This window comes from Mirounga leonina, unplaced genomic scaffold, assembly GCF_011800145.1.
Source record: "Mirounga leonina isolate KUSES-001 unplaced genomic scaffold, KU_Mleo_1.0 Mir_200, whole genome shotgun sequence".
Lineage (NCBI taxonomy): Eukaryota > Metazoa > Chordata > Mammalia > Carnivora > Phocidae > Mirounga > Mirounga leonina.
The window spans coordinates 20,591,649-20,612,454 of NW_023270503.1; the positions used below are offsets into that span (position 1 = coordinate 20,591,649).

At 40.9% G+C, this 20,806-nt stretch overlaps 1 protein-coding gene across 1 annotated transcript in view; it reads left to right on the top strand.

Annotated features, from left to right (window-relative positions):
* The window catches only part of CA10 (carbonic anhydrase 10), a 509,356-nt gene that overhangs the window by 201,377 nt on the left and 287,173 nt on the right, over window positions 1-20,806 (top strand). Inside the window, exon 4 of the mRNA XM_035026805.1 lies at window positions 15,554-15,696. Coding sequence (XP_034882696.1) covers window positions 15,554-15,696 — 143 coding nt within the window. The remainder of the gene's footprint in view (window positions 1-15,553; window positions 15,697-20,806) is intronic.

Consider the following 20,806-nt stretch of genomic DNA (forward strand, 5'->3'; position numbering starts at 1 on the left):
AAATAAATAAATAAATAAATAAATAAATAAATAAATAAATAAATAAATAAATAAAAATCTTAAAAAAAAATAAAGTGTTGCAAAAGTGAGGGCTTTGCTGATTTTGCTGATTTCCCAATGCACAAAGGCAAGAAAGGCAGGAGGGGACAGCCTTATGACAAACCCAGAGCTGAGGTTGAGGCTGCTTACAGAGGAAACTTTTAAGGATGTGTTCACTGCTGCTAAAATTTCTGAGCTGTCCTTGCTGACTCTCTTAGGCATTTGGGGCCTTTAAAACTCAAATGCTCTTTTAATCTCTCGTCACCATGAACTGGTGTTTCCTCGGGGCACTTCAAATTCTTCTCAGTGAAGACCAGGGAGCCGCCAACTATAATGAGGAAACTTCAGATTTTTGCTGTATCAAAAAGATGATGTTGGGCTTTAATGTCCCAAGCCATTGATTCAAGAGAGTCTTCGAAGCTGGATCAGTCACTAAAAGAAAGCTTCACCTAGATCAGCCTGAATTTCTTTTTCTGCGCTGTCGTGGATCTCCTAGAGAGGCTGCAAGTTGGAGTATAGTTTGTTAAGTACCTCACTTTGTTTTCCTTAGGAAACAATAATAAAGCAAAAGGCCAACATTCATGCTGTCTGTGTGAGCAAGCATTGCAGCAAAGGTCTATTCCTTGCGTTTAGTACGTGAACTTGAGTTGTCCTGCCAGGAGAGCAAAACTGAAATTCAGAGAGCCAACTGGCCAAGAGAATGCTGGTCATTTGTAAGGATATTGCAATGCAAACATGAATAATTAAGAAATTAAGAATGTTTAATGGTTTACAAAGCACTTCTGCATTCGTTTATTACTGAATCTTTATACAGTACCATGTGGAAATGAGAAATGCCTTCAAAATGGAAACATAAGTACCAGCAGAGTTTTTACATTCTAAAGGCTTGTTGACCAGTGTCAGGGTCTCCTATGGTGGTAGTATTCTAGTCCTTCTTGCAATCTGATCATTTGATGTAGCCTTCAGTCCACCTTTCACGATTAGTACAAGGATGATCAAATGGCTGCCCCAGAGCTACACTTTTGAAAGCTCAGAACATACCATGCTCATGGACATACAAATGAATAAAATGCTACTCTGTCTCTTTATTGGCTGACTCATGAAATTCTTTTATTCTCCTTCCTACTGCCCACTGCAGATCTCATCACTCATCTACTTTCTTCCTTTGATTTTGCCTCTTGAATCATTCTTTTTTCTTTATTCCATGTAGCAAGCCAACTTTGGATTTTTGCCTTGATAAGAATACTATCAAATCCCCACTGTGTCTGGTATTCATGCTTCATTACCTGGATAAATAAGACCGTGTCACCAGGATCAGGCCTTTTCTCCTACTTCATCCAGGCAAAGTGATCAGACATGAAATAGACATTCTGAATAAATGCCTAATACTGAGCCTGTCATACAGGGGATGCTCAGTAAAATGACAGACACTCCTCACCCTTTGACTTCTCTTTCACTAGTATATATCAGGTCTTGACTACTTTTTATCCCTTTGTTTTTTATTCAAACAACATTGCCTAGGAATTTACTATATCCCAGGCACTGTGCTTAGTGATGGTGATTTAGAGACAGAATGTTTTCAAAAAATGTCCATTGTAATTGGGGGGACAGGCATGTACAAAATTGCAAGATATGAGTATTGGAAGATAGGAGTGCCCAAGTTGCATAGGGGTAGGACATGTGACTCTAGCAGGAAGAGTAGAAGATAGAGGGAGGAGCAGATGGGAAAAGCGAGCTGCATCTTGAAAGAGGAGAACGTGCTATCTGCATGTGCCATTGGGAAGGGCATTCTAGGCATGGAGCCACTGCAGGCAGGGTATGTTAGTGGAACTGCAAGGAGCTTCCGAGGGCTGGGCATATGTTTGGGCACTGGGTGGCAATGAGTGTCAAAATACCACCAAATCTGTTTCCCTGCTGGTGTCTTTTCAAATACAAATCCTTTTCTTTAAAAGCCCCTTAGAGAGATTTAATCTTGGTCAGTCACTTCATGAATCATCTTTTATGAGCCTGGGCCCTGTAATCAAGTGCTGTGCTATGTTTGAGTTCCTGATCTTGAAGTGCTTGCTTCTACTTAGGAAATGATAATAATGCATTTGCAAAACAGTGAACAATATAGCCATGCATAGTTAAGTATGAAATGGTCTGGCATCGAACTGGCTTCCCTAGAAATCCAGAATGATGACCTTGAACAATAGAGAATAACTTAATGGAGGGATTGGGATTTAAATTAGGAATTGTAGAATGTGTAGGATTTTATTACAGGAAGGTCAAGAGAGAAAAGAAGAATAAAACGTGGGATCTAAAAATTCTAACTCTTAGAAGAGAGTAGGGGCTGGGGAGTGGGGGAGTGGGGCCAAATAAGTCACAGGGTACATAGTTTCAGTTATGAGATGAATGCATTCCAGGCATCTAATGTACGGCATGGCGATTATTAATAATACTGTATTATATACATGAGATTTGCTAAGAAAGTAGATCTTAAGTGTTTGCAACACACAAACTATATGGATGCGTTAATTAACTTAGTTGTTGTAGCCATTTTATAATGTATATATATATTAAATCATCAAATTATACACCTGAAAAAATCACATCATAATCCTAAATATATGCAATTTTTATTTGTCAGTCATATCTTAGTGAAGTTGGAGGGAAAAAAGCAGAGAAGTAGGAATGAGCACACTGTGTCGCTGAGGGTATAGAAATGAAGCAGAATGATGTGCATCGTTGATTCCATAAATTGTATTAAAGGACTGTAATATAACAAGCACTAGCAGGAAAATGGAATGCAAAGCAGACAGCACTGTCCTGCTCTCTCTCTTCCATCCATCCATTTGTGTATCTACCCATTTCATAAATAGTTATTGAGTGACTACTCTGTGCCAAGCATTGGGGATGTAATGGTGGCATCAAATCAGAGTTCTAGGGCCACAAGGAAAAGTCTAGAGTAACCTAACCCTGACCCTTGCTGTGTTCTAAATTCTGTTGTGGACCACAGATCTGGCACAATTTCCAGACCTGGTTCTTCCTTGTGTGCTCAGCTGTCAGGCCATTTGTGAGATGAAATGGACCCTGGAGCTGGGGAATTTATTTAAGGAATTATTGCAGAGACTAAGATACATGGCAGTGGGAACCTGGATTAGGCTAGAGGTACCAAGGATGGATAAGGGGCTTTTTAAGGCAAAGAACTCACCTAGAATTTGATTGTTCATAAGATTTTGACAGAGATCTACAGTTAGGGAGATGCCTGCATGATTTCTTGCCTACTAATAGGAAGCATGTTGATACAAAAGTCAAATAGAAAAGTTAAGAGGAGAAGTTAAATGTGTTAGTCAAGGAACTCTATCAGAGAAACTAAATCTGATGTCTCAGTAGAAAATACACTGCGGACATACTGGACAGTCCATCCTAGCACAAAATCAGGAGAAGACCAACAGACCATTCGTGTGTCTTTGTTCCCTGTTTAGTGACTGATTCCATTGTGTTTGGGCCCCAAGACTCACTGATGGCATGACGATTATTTCTCCTGATGTATCATGAAGATAACAGAGCCCTGTTATTTGTGCAGATGATAAAGAAAATGCCCTAAATACAAGCCAAACTCAAGGCAGATTGGAACAGCTGGGGGTTTCTGTGGGATGAACCAGATGTGGACCCAGTGAGATATTTCAAAAAGCTGAGATACCTACCGCTGGGATGCGCTGAGGTGAGGCTCAGCTGACCTCCACACATCTGGGTAGTAGGGCTTTCCCCCTTTTGACATTTGTATAAGGGGTATGATTTTGTGCACCTATACAGAGGGAGGGAGAGGGAAAAGAAGTTGTTTACACATTCAACTAGATCAAGGACAGTATAGTCCAAGATATCCAGATGTTTTGCAGGATTTTAAAAGCGTTTCACTGATGTTTGAATTTGTGGGAAATTGTTGCCAGATACTGGATTAGTGAACTTTTCTCAGTTTCCAAAGGCTGAAGAAGATCAGCTACTTTCACTAGCAAAATGCTTTTTACCTGGTTTTCGATTCTCATGCCCCAGCTGGTTTCAACATTACTGATGTGTGCTTCTTGAAGTCAAGAGGATGCAGCTTTTATCTAAATTTCAAGTAGGTTGTGTGGTTATTCAGAGACATCAGGCTGGTCATTTTCTTCGAAGTTGAATAGGCGGAAATAATTAATGGGCTGGTTTATTGACATGCATTGAGACATTCTTCTCTTTGTGGTTTCAATTACCAGCTTCAGTAGACTAATTTCAGATTTTATCTGAAGTACCAATAATTATATGGGGCAAGAAAACTTTCCACCAAATTACAATCGGATAATGCTTAACACCATTGTTAGGCTTAAAGCTTAAACCTAAGACAGACACACAGGGCTTAATGCCTACGTAAACCAGACTGCGTTTTATGCCCTCCTGTGGGTTCTCAAGAACAAGTCATCCTGACTCACTGGCATATGAATTCTGAGAAAGCAAAATATTGAGGAGAAAATAATATTGGCTGCTTAGTTCCACTGAGCTCTGTGCTCGATATGGGATGTGGGAGTCAGACCTAGGTTCAAGTCACCACCAGCTCAGCTGTGTACTCGCTAAATGTCCTTGGTTAAACTACTCAATGCTCTGAGCTTCAGTTGTTCATCTATAACATGTTTAAATCTTGGGCAACTTACTTAATGTCTTTGTGCCTCGGATATCTATAAGACCTGGTAAGAATTAGGACAATAACAAGATCTACCTCCTACATTATTAAATGAACTGATGAATGGGAAATGCCTAGTGTGGTGGCCAGCACATGGTAAGCACTCAGTAGATGTGACTTTTATTAGTGGAACCAGGACCTAGTTCTCCTGGCCCTAAATGCTATGCTATTTCTATCTCAGTGCCCTGTCTTCCAGGGAGTCCATTTTGGAGTTTTTTTGAGTGTGCCCTTTGCACTTTTAGTGCTTTTTTGAGGAAAGAGGCAAGCACTGTCCTCTCTATCAGATATGATTCAAGTATACAACTACCCATCTTCATAGGTGGGTCAGATAGCCTCTAACGACCTGGTGTCCCCAAGAATACTACATCTATGTTCCATATCTAGAATCACTAATCCTAGCAGGTTACCCTGGAGCTCAGGTATCTATGGTCCCTTAGAGGTAGCAAGGAAAGAGAGCAGGCTTTTTTTTTTTTAATATTTTATTTACTTATTTGACACAGAGAGAGAGTGCACACAAGCAGGGGGAGAGGCAGAGGGAGAGGGAGAAGCAGGCTCTCCACTGAGCAGGGAGCCCAACGCAGGACTCAGTTCCAAGACCCTGGGATCATGACCTGAGCCAAAGGCAGACGCTTAACAGACTGAGCCACCCAGCCGCCCCGAGAACAGGCTTTTTGATCAGGAAGTCTGATCTTCTAAATTACCAGAAATGTTACTATACTCAAAACAACATGACACTGACACAGAATAGGTGGAACAAGCTCAAAAGTCCAGAGGCAAATCTAATATATATGGAAACTTAGTATGTGGTAAAGTAACATTTGTTTTGGTGGGGGAAGATGATTTATTTAATAAATAATGCTGGCATTATTCACTTTCTATCTGGGAAAGTCTTAGACTGCTGTCATAGCATATGCAAATTCATCTCTGATAGATTTTAAAAGTCAAATTATAAAAAGTATAATAATAAAAGTAGTTTTTAATAATTTAGAAAATATTTATACAATCTGTATCTGGAGATACAATCTTAAGTAATAGAGGAAACTCAGAAACCTTATAAAGAAATAGATCAATACATCCAACCACATAAAACTTAAAAAATCCCTATATAGAAATACCCAGAATGAGGTTAAAAGCTAGATAATAAGCAAGGAGAAAATGTTTACAGCACATGACAAAGAGTAAATGTTTCTACAGGTCAAATTACAACAAAAATTTATATAAAAATATAAATAACCCAGAGAAAAACGCATGAGGAATATTTTCAAAAGAGAAAAGCAAATAGCTCATGTACATGTGAGAGGATGCTCAACCTCAGCAGCAGTTAGGAAACGCAAATTAAATCAATGAGATCTCATTTTCCCTGTTAGATCTCTATAAATAAATAAACAAACAAATAAATAAGTAACATCCAGGGCTATGGAGATTATGGGGGAAAGGGACACACATGTAGCCAATAGGAGCATAAATATTTATAGACACTGCCAGTATCTTTTGAAGGAACCTGGCAGCATCTATTAAAACATGTGCATACCTTGACTGGACAGTACTACCTTTAGGGATGTTTCCTGCCAAAATGAAAGCATTTGTGTGAAAAATATATGAAAAGCTCGGTAAAATAAGATGGAAATCACGCTACTCTCTCATCTAGGGAATGGTTGAGAAAAGTGAAGTATATCCAAACTATGGAAGCTCTGTTGCCTAACACATGAATGAGAAGCTCTAGAGACCACTGACAGGGAGGACATCAGTGGCATATTGTTACTTGAAACAAAAAGTCATTTTACAGGGGCGCCGGGGTGGCTCAGTGGGTCGAGCATCTGATTCTAGATTTCGGCTCAGGTCATGATCTCAGGGTCGTGAGATCGAGCCCCGCATTGGGCTCTGCACTGAGCATGTAGCCTGCTTGAGATTCTGTCTCTCCCTCTGCCCTTCCTCCCCACCCACCCCTGCCCCTGCAAATACGGGTGCTCTCTAAATCAGTCAACCAATCAATAGTTTTACAAATAGAACCTCTATAAATATATGGATACAAGTTTGGGCATGTGTATGTGAGCTTAGTGAAAGATGCCTGACAAAAATGTTCACACCGATTACCTCAAGGTGTCCCTGGAAGGAAGAAGAGGGAGATAATTTCCCCTTGATCTACACACTTGTGTATTGCTTCACCTGCTACCACACATGAATGATTTTTGTCTGGTTGTTTGCTCTAAAGAAAGGAACTGATCTCAAATTCTGGTCACTGTACTTACTAGCCAAATGACCTTGGAAAATCACGTAACTTCTCTAAGTCTTAAGTCTTACTTTTCTCATCTATAAAATAATGATAATAGTATCTCACAGAGTTGTAGGGAGGATTAGCAAGATAAGATATGTCAGGTTCGTGGCACAGAGATTGTGGTGCATGGTCAGCAAATGCAAATGCAAACCCCCTCGTCCTTCCTTTCACCCTCAAGTGATATGTCTTCAGAAATGCAAGCCAGTCCCCACATTGGAACCAACCCCAAACAGGTGGATGAAGGTCCTATACAAACAATTAATCCAACAACTTTGAAAAGCTAAATAAAAATGGTTGTCTTTGGAGTTAAAACCACTGTGAATGATTCATATTACTGCTCACTTCCCCATTCATCCAGACATTGAGTGTTATAGATTCGAGAAATAATTGCACGTGGCGCATTCCGGGTGTGAAATTAACTGGTCAGCCCTTTGATCTGGACAGCTCCCCGCTCTGAATCCAGGTTGGGTTGTGTGGGCATCTGAAAGCTGCCTCTCCCCCTTCTCCTGCCGGGATCCCTCACCTTTTCCCTCTCTGGAAGGCTGCAGTGGTGGAACCAGGGTCAGAGGCCACAACATCCTCCAGGATCCCCTCACTGGACCCCTTCTCCAACCCTCATGGAATACTTATTATAAAAACCACATAATGCTAGACCTTTGATAAACATGTTCCCACTTAATCTTCCCAGCACCTCTGTGAAGTAACTCTCACCCCCATTTTATAAATGGAGGAACTGAGACTACAGAAGTTTAGCCATCTATTCAAGGTTCTGTGGTGAGGATATGGTAGCTCATGATCTTTCTCCTATACAATAATAACCCCCCAAATCGGAGAAGTTAGAAGAGCCAGTGGCTTAAACTCTCTCTCTGTATAATAGTTATTCAGATTCCAGTGATAGTGCATCTTGGGTGCTAAGAATGGCAAGTTTCTCTGTGTGAGGAAGAACTTCCGGCTTTTAAGTAGTTCTAAGATTTTTGTGGCTTGCAGCCTCTAGTCATATTTACAGGCTGAACTCTAATATCCCCTCTAGTAGAAAGGCTTATCCTAGCACCTGAGGAAAGGGTCAGAATCAGTTTACTCCCCTCTCTGCATTTAAGCTTTAATATGAACACTCCTTAATTATAACACTTACCATGTTTTATGATAACTGTTAGCATGCCTATCTTCCCACCGTATGGGGTGTACTTAAGAGTGGGGGCATTTTTTTAAATCTGACTCAGTGGAGATGTTTCATTAATTTGCAGATGAATGCACAGCTTAATGATTATGTGTTAAGTAGGTTACTTTGCAACCCCTGAGAGGTCACCAAGTGAGAGAATGGGAAGCCCTTGTTAGATGCCCTTTATGAAATATGGATCAGAGGCCCAGCAATGGAAGAAGAATCCAGAAGCAAAAGAGTTATTCAAACGCTATTCCTCCTATGAAATAAATCTGAAATCAGAAAGGGGCCAAAAGCCTGCAGCAGTGAGTATTTTAAACATGCTTATTAATAATGGCTCAAAGTAGAGATTTATTACAGTTGAGAATAGGGAAAGGGACAGTAAATCAGCATTGGTGAGGAAAAGAGCAAGGGAAAGAAACGAGTTCTTATTTAAAATGTATTCATGTGCTTTATAACCCTAAAGTAGAGATTGCTATATTGAAGTGGAAGGCTTTATTTGTAGGATTGAATTCACCAAAGATACGTTTTATGCCAGTATTCATTTTCCCATCTTTCATTTGCTTTCCTTTGGCCAAAAAGTTGGGGACTTAGTTTATTGCTTGAAAGCAAGAAAAGATTGCCTTAGCGGAGTCTCTTCATGAAAATATGCCTTGCTTCAAATGGTGACTTATAAAGCACTCATTGGATCCTAGGAAAAATGCTATTTTATTGACACATATGTTGAAGAGAATAGTTTTTAAAACATTCAATTAGTTCTGCCTTTGAAATAGAATTTAAACAAATCCAAAGCAATAGGATTAAATTCACATAAAAACCCAACTGTTGCTTGGGAACCGATTCTTTTCCCACTCAAACTACTCTAAGGATAATCAAGCTCATTCTTGGCTGTATTCCAGCCAAGGCAAATACGTGCTTTTTTTTTTTTTTTTTTTTGCGAGAGAGAGAATGAGAGAGCACGAGAGGGAGGAGGGTCAGAGGGAGAAGCAGACTCCCTGCTGAGCAGGGAGCCCGATGTGGGACTCGATCCCGGGACTCCAGGATCATGACCTGAGCCGAAGGCAGTCGCTTAACCAACTGAGCCACCCAGGCGCCCGCAAATACATGCTTTTAATTCATCAATCAATTCACGGTACTCCTGTGCCTAAAACTCTCAGTGGCTTTCTAATACATTAAAGTACAAACTCCTCACTGAAACATCTGTCCCTTGTCTACCCAGCCAACCTTATCTCCTCTTTCTATCTCTCTCATCTGGTTCATCAGGTTCAAGTTAACTGGCTTCCTCTTGTTCCTTGAACACACGAGGCTCTTCTCTGCCAAGACCAGTCTGCTCCTCTGCCTTGGACACACTTTTCCCTGCCATTCTTCAGGCACGACTCCTCTCAATTCTTCCACTGCTACTAGATGTCACTTCCAGAGAAATTATCCCTGACAATTCTAGGTTATTTCCCTATCCATGCTTTATTCTATAATCCATTTTCATCTTTTTAAAAAAAATTGTATTTATTTATTTTAGAGAGAGAGTGAGTGAGAGATAGCACGAGTTGGGGGAGGGGCAGAGGGACAAGCAGCCCAACGACGATTCGGAGCTCGATCCCAGGACTCTGGGATCATGACCCCAGCCAAAGGCAGATGCTTAACCAACTGAGCCACCCTGGCGCCCCAGTACATTGGCCATCTTGATTGTCTCTACAGCGTGCTGACCGGAACTGCTAACTATGTGGATAAACATATGCAAGTGTGGAGATAAACAGTATCTCCCATATTCCCCGCTAGACTGCAAGATCCCTGAGAGCAGGAGCTGTTTTCATTCATTGCTGAACTACCCAGAACTGATAACAGGGCCTGGCACATAATAGGTCCTCAGCAAATATTTGCTGCATGAATTCTTGGTGTCAAGCCTAATGCCTGGCATGTCATAGGCTTTCAGTAAACACTTTTTAAGTGAGTTTGTCTTGCTCCCATAGGATTTAGCAAATTCACATAAGCTGCATGAATTAATTCCCAGTGCCAAACTCCCTGCCCACACCAGCATGGTGTCTGCAAAATTTGCTGAGAGAAGAAATGAAAATTCAGGACACATGAATAAAGAGGATGCCTAAGAGCTCAGACAGACTCTGGGCATCATCTCTAGGACAAAAAAAAAATGTCCCGGGGCAAATTTTAACTCTCAATATCGGACTCAAGTTCTCTGGTTCCTTGCTCTCCTAATCTGTTTCTTGTTTCGATGAGAACTTTTCCATTTTTGTATGGGGGTTACCATGATGTATTAATAACTAAACTGGGGATTTTTTTGGTTCACTGATTTTGAACAAGCAGCTTATAGGTTTTGCTTTGGGTTTTCCAAGGCTCATATTTTAAGCAGCCGAAATCCCAGTCACTGGGCGTCTTTCAAAGCTTGCTGGACCCAGAGCCAAGAGACTGTTTGGGATTTGTAGTTTATGGTAACAACACAACATTGCCATGGGGGAGATGTTTTGGCAAAATAGCACATAGCTGCAATGCAGCTGTTAAGAGCCATTGTTTGGGCTCTGCAGAAATTAATTTGCAAAAATATCCAGGTCTGTTGTGTGTTCTAGTTTATATGTAAATTAGAAGACTGTGGGAAAAGGATGCCAGGGATGGTGCCATTCAAACTGTTTCAGACCAGTTGTCCATTAATTGGTTAGAGTGACTCTCACTCAGTTTTACTTTATTTACATTTGTGGGGTTTTTTTCTTTTCTTTTCTTTTCTTTATTCTTATGTTAATCCCCATACATTACATCATTAGTTTTAGATGAAGTGTTCCATGATTCATTGTTTGTGCACAACACCCAGTGCTCCATGCAGAATGTGCCCTCCTCAATACCCACCACCAGGCTAACCCATCCTCCCACCCCCCTCCCCTCTAGAACCCTGTTTGTTTTTCAGAGTCCATCGTCTCTCATGGTTCGTCTACCCCTCCGATTTCCCCCGCTTCATTCTTCCCCTCCCGCTACCTTCTTCTTCTTCTTTTTTTTTTTCTTAACATATATTGCATTATTTGTTTCAGAGGTACAGATCTGAGATTCAACAGTCTTGCACAATTCACAGCGCTTACCAGAGCACATACCCTCCCCAGTGTCTATCACCCAGTCCCCCCATCCCCCCCCCCCCAACCCCCCCCCCAACAAAACCAGTTTGTTTCCCTCGATTAAGAATTCCTCATATCAGTGAGATCATATGATACATGTCTTTCTCTTTTTGACTTATTTCACTCAACATAATATGTGGGGTTTTTTTCTTAACAATACGTTGCGCCAGTTGAGCTAGAAAAAGACACAGCATTAGCCAATAAGCCATAATAATGGATGCTTTTAAAAATGACAGAGAGCTTTAAAAATTTGATTTATTGGGACAGTCATGGAAACTAAGAGAAAAAGAATTCAACAGTGATTCTCTAAATTTGGAAGTAGAAGCCACATATAGCACCCCTCGATGCCACCTCTGCTCCCAGGGGTGATATGGGTGTTTATCAACCTGAAGGATCAATAACATGGAGGATAGTTAAGTATCAGAATCCTGGGGATACTGATACTGCACAAATCCAGAGGGAGAGCTTCTTACTCTAAATCTTGAAGCCTTCATTCACACATCCAGCCTTGCTGTGCAGGTGAAATCTGCTGGCTTGCTCCCATGCTGCAGGAATCATGGAGTCTCCATGCCCTCCTGTTTCCAGATGCTTCCTCCTAATGCATTTCGCTAGAATAGATTACACCACATTTGCAAACATCTGAGTCCGGTCCTTTTGGCACCTAAGTTCCCCAAACTAGTTTTGACACCTTCGTTATCGTGCCAACACTTAACATGGATTCTAAAAGCATTGGCTTCTTTCATCTGGACTAGAACCTTCCCCAACCCAGCTGGCCCCAGGACACCAAGCCCTGGAGCTGCTCTTCATGAGCAGTCATCCCCATTAGATCTCCTCGAGGGTCCTGCAGAGGAGACCCAAGCACCTCCTCTCTTGCCTGGATTGAAGCCTTTGTATCTAACACACCCATTGTTGCATGGCTTTTTAAAAATCTGAATCTTGTTTGCAATGGTTGACGTTCAAAGCAGGTCAGTTTGAACCTTTGCACTTGAAATTTATTTTAACTGGAAAATAGGCACTGATGTTACTTTGGATTTGCCAAAAGAGAAACGGGAGCAGAGTCTTACAATGGCCAAGGCAACACTTAGCTCTGACACTCCTTGGCTCCAATAATCTGCCTTCGTGTGGAGCCTGCTGGGAAGGAAGGACTTGACCCTCTGCTGCAAAGGCCTTAATTTCATGTATGTGTTCAGGCCAGATGATCTGTAAGGTGGCTTCTATTTCTGAAAGACGGTGAATTCATGGCTGATTTGAAAATGAGCAGTCCAGTAGTGAGCAAACTTAGATAGCCCTTCAGGGGTGGAGCTAATGAACAGGGGGTGAGGGGCTCTCAGCTGTTCCTCCGTCATCTGAGCAGGTGGTGGGAACCAGACACATAGGCTCGACAGTGAAGTGGGAGTATAAAACCCTGAAACTCTTTGTCATAAAGAATGGCATGCCCAATAAAAGCCAAGGCAGATGTTTGCATAAAGTTTCTGTTGTTTGTGTTTTTGTGGGGGTGCTTTTGGGGTGTGAAGTTTTTTAGGCCCCGCAGCATCTGCCTCCCTGTGTTGCCATATATTAGCAGTCTTGCAACCCATTTATAGGGTTGGAATTATTTTGGGTAATGATTTTCAAGGGAATAGATGAGATGCAACCTGCACTTAGCTCTCACTACATTTATGATGCAGCTGCCTTCCGGGGAAAGCCCCCAGACATCATAGATGGCCCCGCTGTCAAAGAGGTGATGGTCTCACAGAGTTTTAAAGATCAAAGGGGGCTGTATTAGTTTCCTGCTGTGGCTATAACAAGGAACTATAACTTAGTGACCTAACACACCACAAATTTATTATCTTATAGTTCTGGGGGTGAGATGCCCAAAATGAATGTTGGGGGTCAGTATGCCAGTGTTCTTTCTGGAGGCTCTAGGGGAGAAAATCCCTTGCTTCGCCCATTCCAGCTTCTAGAAGTCACCTTGGCTTATATCCCCTTCCTCCATCTTCAATGCCAGTGTCTTCTGTCCTCTCTTTCCACCCCAAGATCTTTTCTCTATGCCTCTGACCCTCCTACACCTCTCTCTTAAAAAAGACTCTTGGGATTACATTGGGCCCACTCAGACAATCAGGGATAATCTACTCATCTCAGTACCCTTAACTTAATCATTTCTGCACAGTACCATTTGTTATGGAAGGTAACATCTTAGGATGTGAACATCTTTGAAGGAGGACCATTATTTAGCCTACCACACAGGCTATAGAGACCAAACCAAAGCCCAAAAGATAAATGATTTATCTAATCTGGGGCAGGGCCATAGCCGTATCCCTGGCATCCTCACATCTGCCATGTTTATGTGCATCACTGACAAAGACGGGTAGGAGCAGACACTGATGGGGACTTTATTTGCATAACAAGCTGAATGATTGGGGAATAAGTATAGGATTGTCAGTGATTTAAAAATAGCAGTTTAGAGGAGACAGAAGTTTATATTTTTAAAAATACATGTTTAATTCAAGAGCTTCCTTAAATATTATCATTTGGCTGGGGCATGCTACCTTCTGAAGATGTTAGATGACTTGCAGGGATAACATAACTTAAATAATGATGGGAAATGAAAGTGCCAAAGAACACATGTACAGTTTCTTCTCTTCTTTCTACCCCACCCCCTCTGCTTCTCTTTCTCCCTTTAGTACTCTACCCATGGCTGCCATTTGAGAATCAGTTAGAGATAGAAACCCAATTCAAACTCCTTAAACCAAAAGGAATGGAACCACCCAGTGGGCTTATTGCCATGGGTTCAGCCAAATTAAGTATTTGCCATATTTCACAAGGAAGTCCCCCCCTTATTCTGATGTTGAAACATTCTTCTAAGAATCTGAGGAACTTGTTTTTGGTTTTCCTCCCACTTCTGCCCAATAACGGCCTGTAACAAATAAAAGGTTGGTAGAATTTTAGATTTCAATAGTACTAGACATACCATCCAGCTTGATTCTTCTCCTGAATTATGGGTCTTTTATAGAGTCTCTTTGGCAGTTATTTGCACTACTCCTTTCTTGCCTCAATTTTGTCCATCCATGACATGAGAAGGAATGATGGCTGCTTAAAGTAAAGGCTGAATTAAATTTGAGTTCCTGAGAGGACAGGTGCATTTGAGAGGGTTGTGACTTGATTGTTAGGTTCATCTACTCTAGGAATCACTCCCTAACTCCACTACCACTATATCAGGGTTTGGTGCCCCTCACCTAGAGATTAATAACCCACTCACCTCGTTCTGCAACCCTCCAAGCCCCCCCAAGCCCCGCAGTGTGGTAGTCATACATATCTGCCTTACTTGAAATTCACCTAACCCAGGGCTGGACGTGCAACAGGAACTCACTGTGCTGTTCATGGACACTGTGGATGGATGAGTGAGTGATAACCATATAAGCTCTTGGCCACATATTGGACACATGGATCCAGAGCCTCGGTGGAAATACTGAGCACAGGGGAAGGGGACAGGAAAAAGCTGAAGATATAGTCTGTGATCTTCACTGACATAAAATCAGTAATTGGTTCCCCCTGCTCTGCTAACTTTCTTAAACTGAAGGTAACTGGAAATTGCCTTAGAAATTTATTTTCATAGATGTTTTAATGGGACACAGAAGATGAGTAGATGATTCCCCTTTGGATATTTGCACCCAGCACTCCATGTCATTTTTTTCCTGCTTATCAAATGAACACATTCTTAAGCTGCTGGTACATTAGGTTAGTGACACAGTGCTGGATTAAACAAAGACAAAGTCATTTTGCCAAGCTCCTGTGTGGCATTGACTGGGGGTCATAAAAGTCATTCATTCCCTCAGTTTGGTTTTGACAGCCCACAGAATAACACCTTGTATATGTCAAATGCTACTTTCTTTTAAAAGCTTTAAATACCTTCTATATAGAACAAGGGTGATTCCCATATCATTCCTGCCACACGGAAAAGCAGAGCATCAGCTCAGGAATTACTAAATATTTGGTGTACTTCAAAAGATGATGTGGGTGGACTACACCTTCTTCCCATTAAGGCATTAATGCTAACTGTACTCATCAAAGAGGCCCCAAGATGAGTGGGTCTGAAACAAAATCTGAAGGTAAAACTTAGAGAAATGGACCACAATCCAGGCCAAGAAAATATCCTAGTGACACCCAAGGGTCTCTATGGGTGGGAAACATCAGGTGGCTCTCTCTGATGTCACCACTTTGGTGCCATGGCTCTTTTTGCATTGTTTCTCGAACCTTCCACCCAGACTAATTCTACAATTTCTTTCTGTTTCTAGTTCCTTCTTTCTGGGGACTGGTGAACTCAGCTTGGAATCTTTGCTCTGTGGGGAAACGGCAGTCACCGGTCAACATAGAGACCAGTCACATGATCTTCGACCCCTTTCTGACACCTCTTCGCATCAACACTGGGGGCAGGAAGGTAAGCAGCCATGTTGCTTCCATTGCGAAGTTAAGGACGCCGGGAGATGCTGATTTTGAAAGCTAGTCTTCCAGGTCTCCATCTCTGTGATGAGTTTGTCTTTCCATCTAGTAGTAAAATCACAGACCTCAGGTCTACTGCCAACCAATATAATTATGTCTAAATTGTGCTTTCTCTCCTTCGCTAGTCAAACCCTCATGCTTCTAATTACTTTGTAACCCCTGGAGGTTGTCCAAGGCCCTATCCCTTGGTACCCCATGAAGGTCAGAAAGCAATGTTGCATGCGTCCCAAGCATATCACGCTGGGAAAATCCCTCCTCTCAGAAACCTCTTTACTGGGTCTTCTTTTAACCTCAACAAAGTGGGGGGGAAATTGTTTTAACAAACATAAAGTCAGAAATGTATCATCTTGGAAGGAAAAACAAACAATCACCTTAGATGATTTATAAGAAAATCAACAATTAATCTTTCTAGGGGAATCTTGGCTGGCTAAGAATCCTAGCTCCTGCCCAGAAATGCTGAGTTATGCTTTGTGATTCTCACACCAGCGTCCCTCCTTCCCCCACCGCACCCCGCGATGTGCTCCTCCTTAATTTTTGGAAGGACATAATGCCGGTGGGGTCTTCTTGTTGCTAGACTCTAGCATTTCTCTTGTGGGTTAATTTCTTTTTGGCTACCTTTTACTGTTGAGTAGTTCATTGAAGGTGGGAAATACACACAGCAAATTGTGTTTGAAGGTGATTTAGTTATTGTGAACTCAAGAGGAATGGAAAATCATTTGTGTCCAAGAAATTGGGAATAAAATTATGGACAACTTTTGTTACTGCTGGCAGCCGATTCTCCAGGGTTTGCGTTCCTTGGGCTCTGCTCTCTACTTACACGGTCTGTTTGCCTTACTTACCATGGAGTTTGTTAGACAGTTTTTCCCCTTCTGATATATCGGAATGTATTTTTTCCTATTATATAACTGTCACCGAAAAACCAACGAAACAAACAAACCCAAAGTCCGATGACTGTTTTCAGAGATGTTAGTGACTTTGACTCAGGTCACAAAGCGGGTTTTAAAAGGCATTGCACATAATTGAGACTATTTCTCTATGTAGTGTTTGTGTTCTATTTTAAATATGTCTTGAGAAGCATTTTTCTAGAAAAGTCCTATGTAGGTCATGTAGTTTATTGCTCTGATTCCATAGAAATTAACCTATCCAAATTATCATTCCATTTGAAGTTTTATTTTTATAAACTCTAAAGGGAACTTGCCATGGGTTCTACATACACCTCTCTCCTTCAAGTCATGAGCATGGGCAGGCTCACTGACCAGGATTCAGAAAGGGCAAGTTGCAGTTTTGACTTTTCAATCATTCTTTCCTTCTTGGAGAGGGTGATGGAGGGAATAATTGTATTCTAGACAAAGTGAGAAGCAGTAAAAATGCAGAATGAGGGCCCGAAATCAGCTACAAGATGACCAGCAAGACTGAAGCACAGAGATCAAAGAGGAGGAGGAGGGAGGTAAGGACAGAAAAGGAAGATGGGGCCAAATCTAGAGGCTGTGTTAAGGAACCGGATCTTTTTCCTGAGTTATAGCAAGCAATTGAAGCATTTTTAGGTTAAGAATACGTTGGACATGGGATGAGAAAGGTGGCAAGCTAACGCATATAATGGACACATAATTTTCACTTTTCCATCAGCCCATCTTAGAGGAAAATATTGATGTGAAAGAAAAAAATAATTAATTCAAGACACTTCTCCCTAAAATTTATTGGGAAAGAAGAGATGGGGGGGATAGCCTGATGTTAAAAAGCACTCATGTTTTGGTTTGGTATTTTTGTTGTTGTTGACAGATTTTTTTTTTTTTTTTATTTCCAATTCAGTAAAGTGTACCTAATCCAAATCAATTTTCAAATGCATTGGAGTTTGGAATTTTGGAAACATTTACTTTTGACGATGTAAATATTTATATCTGGCACAATTTGTGTTGTCAGCTGTTTGAAGAGCTGAGAACTGTCTGATGGTTTCCTTTGCATTAGCGAAAGGTGGAAAATACAATATAGATGGTAGGAGGATAAACTAACTGGTAATGAAATGTCTAAACGTGATAGACAATAGCTAAATCATGTTTGCCAGCTTTCTAAAGGTGGTGTTTAATGAGTTGGAGATTTATTTTGGAAGTGAGTATTCAAATTACTGCTGTGAATTTAGTTTTGCCTTGAAGAAATGTGTATCCAAACCAAAAGGTTTAAAGACCACCCTGTAAGACTGGGAGGTTTTGTAGAATGTGGGCAAGGTGCCACATTGTGAAGTCTGAGATCTGCTGGGTATCAGCATGTTAAATGCATCCCAGTCATTATGTGTTTAATGTCATATTCTTATCCATGAACATGATTCCTGCTCGTGTTTCAGTGAAACTCATGCCCAGACCCATGAAGCAGCGTTGCTGCAATCTCGGACTTGTGTTGCTGTGTTCGTTTTAATGTGTCTGACCTGGTGTGGGGCTCAAATCATGAATTAAGGGCTTATCTTAGCATGAGCAAGGGCTGAAATTCAACCTGAATGCAAAAATACAAAGAATAATAATAGTTAGATGTCAATCAAAACATACTGTGTCTTGGATAACAAAGTATATTCATTATACTTGAATAATGGTATTTCTTTTACTTTTTTAGGTTGCTTCTTTTCTATGGTAATTCTTAAGCAATGTTTGGGTTGTTGTTGTTTTTTCTTGAAGGAGAGTATTTTTTTTTAACCTAGTTGTTCATATCTGACGCATAAGACTCTTATGGACAAAATTTTAAATAACTGTGCTTTTCAAACAATACTCACTTAAGGTTGGGTTGTGTATGGTCATAAGAATCTTACCTTGGAGTCAGTCTCCCACCCTTGACCCCATTCAACTTAACTCCTAGTAGTCTAAACTAATTTTTTTTTTAATCTTGGAGCTAATGAATCTCTTCTAAAGAAAGCTACTGAGTCAACTCAGGAATTAGAGTAGGCAGGTGGAGATAATTCTTCCTTCACGGTCTCAGATCATTTAAAATCCCTGTATGTAGGAAATTGGATTCTGACAACTGGTATTTTAAGCTCAGTTCAAGCCTGATTGACTGTTTTAAAGATGGAGACCATTGGTAGTCAATGGACTTGTACAGATTCACATATATTTTTACCTTCCTTGTCTTTTTCCTCACGCCAAAGTGAGTATACGTTAAGTGTTTGTGTATTAAATTCTGTGTGCTCTTCACCTAAGTAAGCTTCTTGGTGTAATTTGAAAATAACAGCGTAGAGTGTGAATGTTACTGAACAGCAAAATCTGAATGGCCTGGCTTAATCATTTGGGGATATAGTAGTTCTCTAGATATTTGTCTGGAGCATTCTCTGATACAGGTGGGTGCTAAAGGGTTTCTGGATTAAGAGGTGAGGTTAGTGTTCATGGAAGAGATATGGTTTGTAGATAACCTCTCTGCTGATCTGAAACATCTAAAAGAAGAAAAAACATGTTAAAACTGAGTCTAAAATCACTTGCTGATCCTACCATTTTAACCAAAAATCAGTTCCGGCATCCTTCCCCATCTTTTAGGTCTTTTAATAAAATGGACATCTCAGTAGTCAGTGACATGGGCATTGCTCATGAGAATTAAATATAAAAGGTAACCTCTAAAGTCATTCACTTAACGATCCCTATGTATTTAAAAAGCACCCATGTTATGCATAGAAAAGAGACCAAGATTAAGAGTAATATTGTTTCTTTCAACTTTTCTAAAGCTTCTAGATTTTCTGTAACAAGCTTGCATTAATTTAATAATCTGAAAAACACCCATAGATTTTTAATTCATCCCTTCATTTTAGGCAAAAATACAGAGTTGACAAATATGGTAGATGGAATAATGCCCTCTCCTAAAGATATGTATATCCTAATCCCCAGAACTTATAACTATGATATCTTACATGGCAGGAGGTATCTTGAAGATGTGATTAAGGTAAGCATCTTAAAATGGGAAGATCATCCTCTATTATCCTGATGGGCCCAATGCAGTCACAGCGTTCTTATAAGGAATAGACAGAGGCAGGAAAGTCCAAGGCAGAGAAGGAGATGTGACAAAGGAAGCAAGATCAGGGTTATGCATTGCCATGAGCCAAAAGAATATGGGCAGCCTCCAGAAGCTGGAAAAGGGCAAAGAAACAGTTTCTTCCCTAGAGTCTCCAGAAGGAACACAGCCCTGCTAAAACCTGGATTTTAGCCCAGCAAAACTGCTTTTTGACCTCTGACTTCCAGAATGTAAGATGACCCTTTCAAGGAGACTGGTTGCAGCCCATGCAACCACAGGGATGGAGCTGAGGACGAAAGACCCCAGCTGCACTCCTCGCTACCCCCACTTTGCCAGGCTCCCTCTGGGGAGAAGTCAGAGACCAAGACAAGACTGTTGATTCAGTCTACCTAAGCCAGCCTCCAGGCCACAGGGCAAGGTGAAGATAGATTTGAAGGGGCAAGAAGAAGACATCCTACGCAAGGCTATACCCTTTATCTACATGACCATTTGCAAATTTCCCATTAAATGAATATGAGGTAATAAAACTCATCATTACTTATAAAATTAGGTACAAATGTCTTAACCTGTCATTCATAGTCCTTGCAATATGGCCCCAAATCCCCCCTCCAGAGCTTTATTCCTCTTACATCTTATGCCTACGTTTTGTTCCCAGTGAGACGGTGATACTTTTTTCTTAATTGACTGTATCTCACCTTTCCCTGTGATCTGTGCTTTGGCCACAGTGTAACCCTTCACCTGACATACCTCTGTACCTCAGCACTCCCCATCCCTACCTTTTTATTACTCAATCTCTCTGACACCAGTGCTGCCTCCACCATGATGCTCCTCTTGATGTCTTTCATGACTGGTGAAATCCCTCTTCATTTGCTTCTTTAAGTAACTTGCTTATATTTCATTTAGGACCTGAACCTTGGCCTGTAGTATATTAGTCTTACTTGCCTCATCTCCCCGTCTTAGATTAAGGGCTCCTCATGATAAATGCGCTTTCATATTTTCATTTTATATCCCTGAGGTTATCTGTGATGAGGCTGGTTGATTTGAACTGAACCAAGATTATCTTTGATCAC